Source organism: Telopea speciosissima, chromosome 9 (genome assembly GCF_018873765.1).
Source record: "Telopea speciosissima isolate NSW1024214 ecotype Mountain lineage chromosome 9, Tspe_v1, whole genome shotgun sequence".
NCBI classification, from domain to species: Eukaryota; Viridiplantae; Streptophyta; class Magnoliopsida; order Proteales; family Proteaceae; genus Telopea; species Telopea speciosissima.
In genome coordinates, this window is record NC_057924.1 from 57160726 (window position 1) to 57174285 (window position 13560).

General features: G+C 40.6%; 2 protein-coding genes across 2 annotated transcripts; one reads left to right on the forward strand and one right to left on the reverse strand.

Annotated features, from left to right (window-relative positions):
• Nucleotides 1–1834: 1834 nt before the first annotated feature.
• On the forward strand, nucleotides 1835–2862 carry LOC122640929 (protein SRC2-like). Its single transcript, XM_043834223.1, has one exon. It carries the CDS (start codon nucleotides 1851–1853, stop codon nucleotides 2721–2723), a length of 873 nt encoding a protein of 290 aa, XP_043690158.1. The 5' UTR covers nucleotides 1835–1850; the 3' UTR covers nucleotides 2724–2862.
• A 2790-nt stretch (nucleotides 2863–5652) lies between these two features.
• On the reverse strand, nucleotides 5653–13252 carry LOC122640930 (scopoletin 8-hydroxylase-like). The gene is made up of 6 exons (XM_043834224.1): nucleotides 12715–13252; nucleotides 11184–11535; nucleotides 10453–10702; nucleotides 7426–7765; nucleotides 6225–6576; nucleotides 5653–5994 (listed from the first exon to the last, which is right to left on the reverse strand). Exons 1-6 carry the CDS (start codon nucleotides 13218–13220, stop codon nucleotides 5743–5745), a joined length of 2052 nt encoding a protein of 683 aa, XP_043690159.1. The 5' UTR covers nucleotides 13221–13252; the 3' UTR covers nucleotides 5653–5742.
• Nucleotides 13253–13560: the final 308 nt, after the last annotated feature.

Sequence of the window (13560 nt, forward strand, 5' to 3'; positions counted from 1 at the left end):
ACACAGCCCAACCATCAGATACTGCATTGGGCTCTCCACTCCAAGGAGAAGAGCCAGATCCGGTGGGTCTAGTGTGTCACCTAGGGGTGTCAATACCCAACCCGAACCGATGAAACCGGCCCAAACCAGTCCGAACGAGCCTGGACCACACCGGACCGAACTCTTAATGGTTCGGTTCGGTTTGTGGATCCAGAAAGGCAAACGGTTTGGTTTGGTTTGGACTAGCCCGACGGTGCACCGGTAGCTCTAACCATTAGGCCCGAACCCAAACCGAACCGACCTAACCCGATAAATGAGTAAATCAGTAAATGCCAAATGCCCCATTGCCCCCTAAATGTGTTGTGATAGTTTCTCAATTTATCTCATATCCTTTGCTAGTGATTACCCAACCAATTGTATCCATAGGCCATAGGACATAGGATAGGATACAAAGATGCATTGTATTTGAAATATTTTATGTACTTAAAAGAGAAAGAGAAGAGAAATTAGCACTAACCGGACCTTACTAGTTATATAAAACCGGTACCAAATCGAATCCAACCGATATCAACCCGTTATCATAAATCGAAACCGACACGAAACCAAACCGCATCGAAACCGAAACCACACTGAAACCGAATATTTCTTAATGGTTTGGTTTCGGTTTCTATAAAAGTCACACCGAAACCGAAAAACCCGAACCAAAACGACCCGAACCGACCCGTTGACACCCCTAGTGTCACCCAAGGTGTGGACATAATTTAGAGAGTGGGAAGGAATTTACATTATTATTCTTAAACAAAACGAAAACCGCGTTGATGATAATATAAACAAAAGCTTTTTAGGTGCCTATCCATCAATCTCGAAAGTAATGAAAGTATCAATTTAATATAATGTTTGTATTAACAGGGCCCACTTGCTCTTAAATTTTCTAAGGTGCATTCATTAACGTAATTTAATATGATAATTGATAAAATTAAAAAATTTAAAGCAAATGTGCTATAACTGGTTGATTTGGGATCTATCTTGGAGGTTAAGATAGGTCTTTATTTAATATATAAAAGTTTTATATAAGGCCAACCCAAAAATTAAATTTCAACCTCCTCCCCCACATGTTCATGTGAAGGGATGATATGTCATAAAAGTTTCTCTCTCTTTTATTAGATTTCATAGAGGATTCATTTATTTAATCAAAACTACAGTCAGGTAGTAGGGAACTTCTTTTATTTTTTTGTTTAATTTATATGAGTACATTGTTGTTTTTTCGCATTTCAAATTCAAATATTTGAAAATTTTGTTTTTTATTTATTTTTTATTATTATCCAAATGTTTATTTTCTTTTAGGGAGAATGTTCTTTGTGCTGTAGTGCAGCCTGTGCCCAAGCATATGGGCAGTCTGTGCAGGGGGCAGGGTGGTCCTTATGCCCACCCCCATATGTCTGGGCTCAAACTGCGCTGTGGCACGGAGAAGAGTGCCCCTTTATTGTGTTCAAATTGAGAACCGTTTTAAACACATTATACGAAGCATCATTTTTTTGTCCAAATAGATGATTTTGGTCATTTCATGAGAATTCTAATAGTTAATCTTTTACTTTTTCCCCCTTTTTTGGGGGGTGGGGGAGCCGGGGAGGGGAAGGGAAATAATTTTGAACAAGAATTGTGTAAACATTACATCTTAAATTAAACATGGATCTCCATCTGACCCGCTCCATTTTCATGCCCCGCTTTTCCAATGCATTTTCGTAATTTTGATTCTAAATCAAGGGCATTCTAAAACACTCAGAGCTATAAATACCACTCAAACTTCTGTCAACTGTGAAGCAACACAGACAATCTCAGATCCATCTGGTTCCTCTCTCAGAAGCTAAACAATGTCTTCTTACGGTTACGATTACCAACCCAGAGCTCCAATGGAAGTCAAAGTCACCATCTCCTCCGCCAGAGATCTCAAGAATATCAACTGGCGTCACGGCCCTCTCAAGCCCTACGCCGTCGTCTGGGTCGATCCCAAAGCCAAGTTCTCCACTCCCGTCGACAATGAAGGTGACACATGTCCCAATTGGAACGAGACACTTGTCATTCCTCTCATCGTTCCGATCGACGAAGCCACCCTCTACATCGACATCGTTCAAGCCAACGCCGCCGAAGACACCAAACCCTTGATCGGTTCCGCGCGGGTCCCACTCAGGGAGATCGTTGATGATGTCGGCGTTGGCGAATCGGCTTTCCGTACTCTCCAGCTCCGGCGACCATCGGGCCGTCCCCATGGCAAGGTAGAGGCGAAAATCGTGGTGGTCGACACTCGCTATCGTGCACCGGATCCATATTACGCACCTTCTTATGGCGTTCCACCCCCAGCCGCTTCCGCTTCTTCTCGGGACTACTCAGCCCCCTACGGTTACCCGTATTCCTCTCAACCGCCTTATGCGGCGGCGCCTCCACCGGGTGAATATGCTCCGGCGTACGGTCAATCTCAGGCATACGGTCAAACTCAGGCTTACGGTCAACAGCCGGCGTATGGTTATGGCGGCGGATCTGTGGAGGAGAAGAAAAAGAGTAAGTTTGGTGGGATGGGAACGGGATTGGCTGTGGGTGCAGTTGCAGGTGTGTTGGGTGGGATAGCATTGGTGGAGGGAGCAGAATACGTGGAGGACAAGATCACCGATGACGTGGCAGAGAAGGTCGAGGATGATCTACGCTATGATGACGATGATGATGGTGGGTTTGGTGGTGATGACTTCTAAAATGCGCACTGAGTGGTGTGATCACAAAGTTTTTTTTTTTTTTTTTTTTGAAATAATCTGGGTTGTTGACTTGTTTGATTTCTGGCTAGGAAGGATGAATAATTTGTCCTGCCATAAGGGATGATCTTAGAATTGGATTCTAAAAATCTCATTAATTGAGTTCGTGGTTTCTGGAATATGCGGATATGCTTTTGTTCTTTGCTTGCTTTGGGGTAAAAAGTAAGGTTCGTGGAACTTTTTCTTTTCTGTCTTCAAGGGAGGGGGGTGATGAGGGGTTAGGTTCTTTTGGATAGTTTATGAAGATGCTTGTGTGAGTGAGGTTCATAACAGAATTGCTACTGCTTCGTATTGTACGTATAATTTGTTGTTGGTTTAGTATGTATAACCGGTTCAATAGTTATAGAGTTTAATTGATTTTAATTGGTTCAAAATCTGTGGTTGAACTGTTTTAATAAATAGCTTCATTTTTTTTAAAATCAAAGTTAAATCGATCTAACAAAAAAGTATACAACGGGGATAAGCTAACAGCTCAGTGAAGAAAATATAATACAATACAAACAATTGCTCATATGTTTCAATTATAGTGTACAAATATAATGTTCTACCAGTTCTTAGCCAATATTGTGAAAATAACTATTGTGTACATACAATTAAAGCTAGTCTGATCTCGTATCATTTATTCAACTTTTTATCCCAGTACTGCAGTTCAGGAGAAGAATAACACGGCTCGTACTTGTGCCCATGTTTGATTTTTCGGTTCCAAATCAAACGGTTCAATTCAGTTTTGGTAAATTGCTTTGATTTGCAATTCATATCTTCAATGTATAGAAAATCAAAATTAACTACACCCAAACTGAACAGAAACCAAACAGTCCCTTATTGTGCTAGTTCTGTTTGGCCCTGTCCAACCTGAAGACCGGTTCATCCTTACCAAAATCAGACTGAACCGACCGTTTGATACCCCTAGGGATCTTATTGGATGAATGATACAAGTTTGTTTTATGAGTAGGAAGGATGAAAAATGTATACTCTCAGTGATTAGTGAGCATATAAAGATTTGTGAAATGCTAAATTGAGTTCTTTTTTCCGGGAATATGCTTTGCTTCTCTGCGTGTATTTTAGTTTTAGTGTTGGGAACTTGAATGATCTAAACAATAAAGGAAGGTTCTTGAAATTATTGGAGATGCCTTTTTGACTTGCAGAGAATCACAAGTTGTGAAGATATTATTATGAGTTCTACCCAAAAAAAAAAAAAAAAAAAAAAAAAAAAAAAACAGAAAAGATATGATATGAGTGGTTGTTGATGTCATTGGCCATTAGATTGGAATCGTAGGTTTATTCGTTTCACTACAATTGGGTTGGGAGTCAATGTTAGGACTTATGGTTGCCAATGGTCGGGTAGAGAGAAGGGAAGTTCGCTCAAAGCTTATCCAACCTACCCCAATTAATAAAGGAATTCTTTGAATAAATGTGTCAATATTGAACCGGAATAAAAAACAAATCGATAGAAGCTGAATTGAATAAAATTGTAATATTTGGTTTGATTCTAAACCGAACCAAAAATAAATTAACCAGTTAATCGGGTCAGTTAAAGAAAATCCATTTTCCATTCCACCTACTCTTCAATTCTCATCCTATTTAGTTCACCTGCCTTAGTCTATCTCAAAGGCAGCCTAAGAGGACAGTGGTTTTGAAGGAAAAACTTATATGGAGACTTGCATCTCACGGTCGCCGGTGGCGGCAACTCCATATATAACGGTGGCTATAGCGCTGGTTGGGGGCTCTTGAATGGTTCATCAAGGACTCCAATGCCCAAATTAGGGGTGCAACCAGGTTGAGCTGGGCTGGATTTTTTAAAATCCCAGTCCAACCCTAGGTCCCTTACCTCTATCCCAAGCCTATCCCATCCTTAGGTCGGGCTAAGATATTACAGCCCAGGCCCAACCCTGCTGGGTTCAATCCAACTCAACCTGGACCTGATTGACCCTAATTGGGTAAGATTGGGTTGGGTTGGCTTTGATTGATCCTAGCAGGCTCCTATTTTTGTCATCTCAGCTCTATGCAAGGCCGGGCTAGCCCTGTTTTTTTTTTTGGCATAATTATATAGGCCCAAGCTGAGTCGGGCGCAGCTCGAGGACTCAGCCCAGGCCTGGTTTGGCCCTACCCTAGGGATTAAAAGAACAACTTGATTACTATCAATAAATATATGAGAGCCTAACATTTGCAATCAGCACATCAAACAGAGGTAGAAACCATAGGAATACCAAGCCAATCCACAAGCTCACATAGATGAGATAGGGCCCATTCTAATTTATGGGCGTTAGATTGGGCCAGCCTAGTATGAGATAGGTTAAAGGATTTGTTGAGGACCCTCTATTGCCGAGCTACCCCCACTGCCGTGTGCACCCCAGACATAGCAAGGCGGCAAAAGGATCGCCCTATCCCTGCCCGAGCGGGGTTAAGGCAGTTTTTACCGCCTTGCTGTGTTTGGGGTGCACGGCAGTAGAGACAGCTCGAAAGTAGATTTAACACGTTCCATCAGCTCTGGAGCTTTTGGCATATCCGTCAAGTACCTAACAAAAAACAGTACATTCTCAATAGGAATATTGATAATGGATCTCTGGAGATAAGCCGTATCCATAGAAGAATGTTATGTGCCTAATGGGGTCACTCTAGTTTATGGACGCTAGATTGGACCAGTCTAGTATGGGATAGGTTAAAGGGCTTGATTTAAAACGTTCCATCAGTTATGGAGCTTTTGACGTATCGGTCAAGTACCTAACAAAAAACAGCTAGATTCCCATCAATAAGCATATGAGAGACTCTCACATTTATGATCCAACACATCATACAGAGGTAGAAACCAATTCAAAGGAATACCAAGCCAATCCACAAGCTCACATAGATATAGATTCTTTAATTAAAGACATGGCTGTGGCATTAAGAATGCTATCAAGATTGCAAGAAGAAGATCAAAGGAAAAAGCTGAATGAAACTGATTTGGGTATTGGGTCATGGATCAGGATAGAGTGACCTTCGCAAAGTCAAGAGTCCTCTTCCCTACATGACCCTGCCCACATTTGTTTTTCATGTACTCTTCAAAAAGGACTTCTCTGTAATGAGCTACTCCATCTCTCTCTACCACTTGATGCAGTGGCTTAATCTTCTCTGTCAATTGAGGTCTAACAAATAAAGGGATTGACACTCTTGACTGTGTATTTGTAGTTTGAACTCTATGTTCTGCACTTTTGTATCTTCCATTGCTCAGTATCTAAGAAAACAACAATAATTATGATGATAGACTTAGTGAGAGTTGATAATATATTTGAGGGGCGCTGTTCTCTGTGCCGCAGCACAAGCTGCGCCCAGGAACATGGGCCTACCACTCAGGGGGCAGGGTGGTTATTGCGCCCATCCCCATGTGCCTGGGCGCAGCCTGGGCTGCCGCACCGAGAACAGTCTCCCTTATTTGAAGGAGTATTAATTTATTATTTTGTGTACCTGTAAGGTATCTCCAATATTAATAACCAGAGCTCCTGGAATTGGTGGAATCTCTATCCACTGTCCCGCCTTTTGGGCATGGCCTTCTTCATCATCTTCAACTTTCACATATAACCCACCAACCTCATCTTGCAGTAACACAGTTAAGGTACCAGCATCTGAGTGGCGACCAGTACCAACTGTTAACTCTGGATTTGGACATTTTGGGTAGAAGTTCATTCCAACCATCTTTGCAGCCATGTAAGCATCACCTGCTTGATCATCCAGTGTCACACCAAGCTTCGAAAGCAAGACTTCTAATATCCTTCTCACCATCTTGGTTGAAGTCTTCAGGTATTCTAGTGTGAATTCCCTACAAATTTTTTTGTTTTTTTAAATTTCATGATACCTATGAGCTTATGTTGAAAGATTATCAAAAACCCAAAAAAAAAAATTGGTTAGAAATTGAGCTAGAGTTGTGTTTGGATGTCAGTCTTTGCACCTTTATTCAAGGAATTCCCTAAAAAAAATTGTTAATACTAATGGAGGTTGCAATTGAAAACAAATTGCACTAATTAAGAGAAAATCATATTAGATTCTCTCATAATGTTGTTTTGAATGGGAAATTCAAACTTCGTTTTGATATGTATTTCGAGCTATTTTGGTTCAGGTCTGAACCAAATAGTTTTCAAGACGAGGGCATTTATGTACTTTCTGGGGTTAGGGTTTTCTTATATAATACTGTTATCTCTTTGAGAGATGTGAGAGAGAGAGAGAGAGAGAGAGAGAGAGAGAGAGAGAGAGAGAGGATTCTATATCTGACCCTTGAAGAGCTCGTTAAGAGCTTTGTTTTGATATGTAATTCGACCTATTTAGGTTCAATTTTGAACCAGGTGGTTTTTTTAACCAAATTGAGTCCGGCTCATTTTTATACAAAGCTGTGCCAAAATTCATCATGACCTGTACACCTTATTGGAGGGTCCAACACAAAACCCTAAGGCACTAAATGGAGATATAACTCCTCGAGTATATGAAGATCGATCGACATCAAGGACCTAAGCAAACTGACAAGACTATAACCATGCAAACTCCTACCATCTCAAAGCCCCTAGTTGGAGATATGATTTGTGAGATTGCATGAAATCCAATCTTGTATTATTAACCTAGACATGCAAATTAAGAGGTTGAATGAGTTTGGAAAATATTATATTAGGAAGCTTACTTGCATTCTTCAGGCCAATACTTGAGAGCTTCAGCATCACCTACATAAGTCATATTCAAATGATCACTCCATTCCAACACCTCTTCCTTCTCCGGCGCAAAGCTGCTCCAATACTTCACAAACGGGTTCGTGCTCGCGCCCTTTCGATAAATTACCTTCTTCTCTGGTGGCCGATTAAAGAACCGATCTGCCATGTCTTTCAGATTCTCAAGCAGTTGGGTTGAGACGCCATGATTCACCACTTGGAAGAGCCCAATAGTCTCTGTAGCCTCTATGAGAACCTTAACGATTTGATCATGGTTAGGCCCATCAAGCTGGTACATATCTATGGGTGGAGGAGGTATAGAAGGAGTGTTTGTGTCTAGTTTTTTGATTCGTTCATGTGAAGGTTGCACGAATGCATTGGGGACCTTTGAGATGCCGGAATCCACTAGACCTTTTATGCCGTTGCCTTCCCGGACGATGAAGTTCAACAGAGAATTCCGGTTGGGGAAGATGAGAGCCATTTTGATCCTTACAAGTTCTACTAGTTAAGTGTGAGGGATGGAAAAAGTCTCCACTTATAATAGAGGGCAGAGAGTTGGTGGATTGATATAATTACATGCAAGGCATAGCTTGTGATTGGTCCAATCCTTAATTTTTCAATGATTTATTTTATTTTAAAATTTTAAATTAAATAAAAGAAAACACAAAGTGGGGTCCAAATGGCAAAACCCAATTTGTTGAAATAAAATGGAGAAAGAAAGGTTGTAATTTTATTCTTGGAATGATTTAGACAAAGATTAAAAAGTGGTTTTGTCAAAGAGATCAAAAATGGAATCCAAGGAGCACTGCATATGAAAACTTTGTTAGTAAAAACACATTTAAAACTTTTATTTTTTATCGTTTTAAACTCGTTTTGCCATATGTTTTTCAAACATACAGGAAAAAATGGCAAACGACAAGTATTCATGTTTTAAACATGTTTAAAATACGTTTATGTTTTTTTCAGCATTTTTTAAGACCTTTGATATGTTGAACAATGACTTACTAAACTGACATATCCCTCGCTCCTGAACTCTAAACGACCTGATTCTTTCACCATGTAAAGATGACTCAAAGGGTTACATTTTTCATGATATCACTTTCAACTCAAGGTCAATGCATGGACACCAAAATTAGAAGCATGTATTTCACATAAAAATTCCTCAATTTATATGAGAATAATGCCCTTTTTTTGGTTCAGTTTTTTTGAAATATAAACGTTTAAAACTCTTACCGTTCGTTTTCCATTTTTTACCGTTCTTTGCTTTTTTTTTTTGTTTGTTATTTTTTATCATTTAATACTCATACCGAAAGACTCAGTTTTTTGCCATTCCCGTTTTTGCTAACTATGGATGAAAACACAGTCCATAAAAGTTTACAAAAAGAACTTTGAGGTACTCTAAGTTTGAAAAGTGATGTTTGGGGTGCCTTATTAACAGGTTCTATTCTAAACCAAAATTATTTCCAATTTTACCCTTGTAAGGCGGTGTTTAGGTGCCCCAAACACCCACCCATCACCACCACCACCACCTCCACAATCCACTATGATCGTCCCTTTGTTGCAACCCATTTGCAACCGCCGCCACACCTTTGTTCCTTTGCTTGCAACCTCGCACAACTGCAGCTGCATCATTTGTTGGGATATTCACGCATAAAGCAGAAAAATAGTCCCACATCGGATATGAAAGAAGATGTGGATGGGTTAATAGGTACTTGGACAACCTCTCCTTAACGACTTAACTTTTGAAGATGAGACCTAAGTTCCTAACATCATTGACCGTCTCTCCCACAAATAAATTAGCTTCAAGTTCCGGTTTGTCGATTTTCCTTGGGTATACTTGCCTCTTACGAAATGTACAAATGCTCGGATTTAAGGACAAATGGCACATACCCAGAATTTGCAAACCCAACACTTGCACCAGCTCGATCAGAACTTACTATTGAAATGAATCTAATGCCGAGCATATTACTTGTTCATCACCCACTTCACCATCTCTTTGCCCATCCGCTTCCCCTCCTCCCATAACCCCATGGACCATCGGTCATTTTATTGTTAATCTCTATCTTTAAAACTTTAGCTTCCAAAATTGAAACAGAGACCAAATGTTTCTCTTCATCTCCGAAGGATCCTAAATGGAGGGCAACCATGGCTGATGAGTTCCATGCTTTGGTTGTGGGCTCTTGCATGGGGAAGATCATCAAGGACTCCTATGCTCAAACAAGCGGTGCAACCGTGTAGGGCTGGGCCAGATTTTAAAAATCCCAGCCCATCCGTAGGTTTCTTAGAACAACCAAAGCCTAGCCTACCCCTAGATCGGGCTGGGATATTACAGCCCAGGCCCAATCCTATAGGGCTCAATCCAATCCATCCGACCCTGATTGACCTTAATTGGTCCGGGCTTGGCAAGAATTTATAAAATCCCAGCGTAACCCTTGGTCTCTTAGCTCAACCAAAGCCCAGCCTACCCCATATTGCAGGCCAGACCCAACCCTTCAGGGCTCAATCCAACCCATCCGACCCTGATTGACCCTAATTGGGCTGGGTGGGTTGGGCCGGGTTGGCCTTGATTCATCCTGACAGCTCCTATTCTTGTCATTTCAGGGCTCGGTAAGGCTAGACGAGCCTTGTGTTTTTTTACTTATATTTTATATATACAAGCTCAAGCCGGGTTGGGCTTAGCTCGAGGCCTCGGCCAGGGCCGGTTTGCCCTTACCCTTGGGCCTTAATATTCCAACCCTAGCCCAGTTAAGAAGCTTTTAAGAAAGAAACTCATTCGCAATAGGAATATTGATAGTGGAGCTAATCCACCTCCATAGAAGAACAACTAAATTACTATCAATTAACATATGAGAGACTCTCACATTTATGATCAACACATAATACAGTGGTAGTAACCAAAGGAATACCAATCCAATCCACAAGCTCACATAAATGTAGATTCTTCAATGACCCTCACCAAAGGTTTTTTTTTTTTTTGGGGGGGGCGTATTGGGTCATGGATCAGGATAGAGTGACCTTTGCAAAGTCAAGAGTCCTCTTCCCTACATGACCCTGCCCATATTTGTTTTTCATGTACTCTTCAAAAAGGACTTCTCTGTAATGAGCTACTCCATCTCTCTCTACCACTTCATGCAGTGGCTTGATCTTCTCTGTCAATTGAGGTCTAACAAATATAGGGATTGACACTCTTGACTGCGTATTTGTAGTTCGAACTCTATGCTCTGCACTTTTGTACCTTCCATTGCTCAGTATCTAAGAAATTAAACAAATAGGTTGATAAGCTCATCAGTGAGAGTTGAGATAACATATTTGAAGGAGTTTTAATTTAGGGTAAATTATACGTCACCCTCTGGTTTTCAAACGAAACTCAGATCACCCCTTGATTTTTGAAAAAACTCAAATCACCCCTAGTTTAGACCCCAATATGACAAATTAGTCCCTACCGTTAGTTTTATGCTGTTTAGTGATGATGTCAACCAGTTAAATAAATTTAAATCCCTAAACTACCCTTGACCAATGTTGAAGATGAAGGAAGGGTAGTATTATAAATTTAATTCTAATGTTTTAGTACAAAGGTAAAATAGTCCTTTCACACCAATAACTAACAAGAGACTAATACCGTTGCTGTAGAGGGAATGATTTGAGTTTTTTTCAAAAATCAAGAGATGATCTGAGTTTCGTTTGAAAACTAGGGAGTGACGTGTAATTTACCGTTTAATATTATTTTGCGTACCTGTAAGGTATCCCCAATATTAATAACCAGAGCTCCTGGAATGGGTGGAATCTCTATCCACTGTCCCTCTTTTTGGGCATGGGCTTCTTCATCATCTTCAACTTTCACATATAACCCACCAACCTCATCTTGTAGCAACACAGTTAAGGTACCAGCATCTGAGTGGCGACCAGTACCAACTGTTAACTCTGGATTTGGACATTTTGGGTAGAAGTTCATTCCAACCATCTTTGAAGCCATGTAAGCATCAGCTGCTTGATCATCCAGTGTCACACCAAGCTTCAAAAGCAAGACTTCTAATATCCTTCTCACCATCTTGGTTGAAGTCTTCAGGTATTCTAATGTGACTTCCCTACAAAATTTTTGTTACTTCATGATAGCAGCTATGAGCTTATGTTGATAGATTATCAGAAAAAAATTAAAACTAAAACATTAGCAACAACAACTTTGATATTGTATCTTGGCTTTGATTGGAATTCAGCTTCGCCAGTGGACACGTAGTATACCATATTGGTGTGTAAACCACGTTAAATCTCTGTTTTCGTTTTTGTTCATGTTTTGTTTGGTGTTTATTCTAACATCTTGGATTCCCAAGAAAGATCTACGCATCGTTTTCGAAAGTCACACCATGTGTCTTAATTTGATGTTTTGGATTGCAGTTTCTTCTAATAGCCATGCCGAAGGTGGATTTTCAAGTCAAATTGTTTGTCCTTTGCCTTAGGGATGGCAACCCCAAAAGTGGGATTTCAAATCAAATTTGTATTTAATATATGGAGTGATGTTCTCTGCTCGGGAGAGCACAGGGCGCATGCTATGCCCAGACACATGAGGTGAGATAGGGTGGCCATTTCGGCCATTCAGGATGACCCCAAATTTGGTCCGAAATGCACAACTCATTTTGATTCATAGGTGACCCCAAATTTGGCCTGAAATGCACACTTAGTTGGAGACATGATTCATAACTCGTTTAACTCATTAACTCATGATAGAAAAACAAAGTTTTCCTTCACCAATGGTGAACAGAGAATCTCCTCAGGCGAGGGATCTAATCTTCTAATTCAACTGAAGGGTATTTTGGACCTTTGACAAAAAGGAGGAAGGAGAATGATGAGATTTACTGTTTCAAGAGTCCAATCATAGAGTAAATCACTATGGATGAAAAGTTTCACTCTCCACTCTCCCTAGGTGGTGACGCAAAAACTTTAGGACTCAAAACTATCTCTCCCACTCCTATAGAAATGAAATGACCCCCATATCCTTTCAAGATTTCAATCATAATGTCAAATCATTGGGGATGAAGAGATTCATTCTCCCTAGGTGGTGACAAAAAAAACTTTTGAACTCAAAACTCTCTCTCCCACCCCTATGGAAATGATCCCCCATGCCCTCTCCATCCCACCCTTTCGATTGGGCACAGCCGCTACACCCGGAAAGCTAGCGGTGGTGTTTCCAACCCTCTCCCAAACTTGTATTATTAACCTTGAAAAAAAGGGTTGGATGACTTTGGAAAATTATATGTTAGGAAGCTTACTTGCATTCTTCAGGCCAATACTTAAGAGCTTCAGCATCACCTACATAAGTCATGTTCAAGTGATCACTCCATTCCAACATCTCCTCCTTCTCCGGCGCAAAGCTGCTCATATATTTCACAAACGGGTTTGTGTTCACTTCCTGGAGATAAATTGCCTTCTTCTCCGGTGGTTGATTAAAGAATTGATGCGCCGTGTCCTTAAGACTCTCAAGCAGTTGGGTTGAGACACCATGGTTCACAACCTGAAAGAACCCTACAGTCTCTGCAGCCTTTGTGAGAACCTCAACGATTTGATCATGGTTAGGTCCATCAAGCTGATACAGGTCTATGGGTGAGGGTATATGGTGTGTGAAGTTTGTGTCTAGTTTGTTGATTCGTTCATGTGGAGGTTGAACGAACTCATCGGGGACTTTCGAGATGCCGGAATCCACTAGACCTTTTATGCCGTTGCCTTCCCGGACGATGAAGTTCAACAGTGAATTCCGGTCAGGGAAGATGGGAGCCATTTTGTGCTAAGTTCTACTAAGTGTGAAGGATAGAGAAAGAGTCTCAATTTGTATAAAGGGGTCTTTACTGGTATCTTTTTGTTTGTTCTACTAATATTTAATATGGCTATTTTGGAACAAAAAGATCAAAAGTTTTGGAAGAACAAAGATTCCAACTGCCCCATGAGAGAGTTGATGCAGGTTATATTATTAATAGAATCGAGAATATAATCTAATTTGTACTTTTTCAGGTAATTACCATTATGCATTGATAAAATTGGTCCAATCCAAATTTTGCAAATAATTTATTTTAAGGAAAGATAACGCCACCCGGTGGCGCAGCACAGGGGTGTGCGAATTG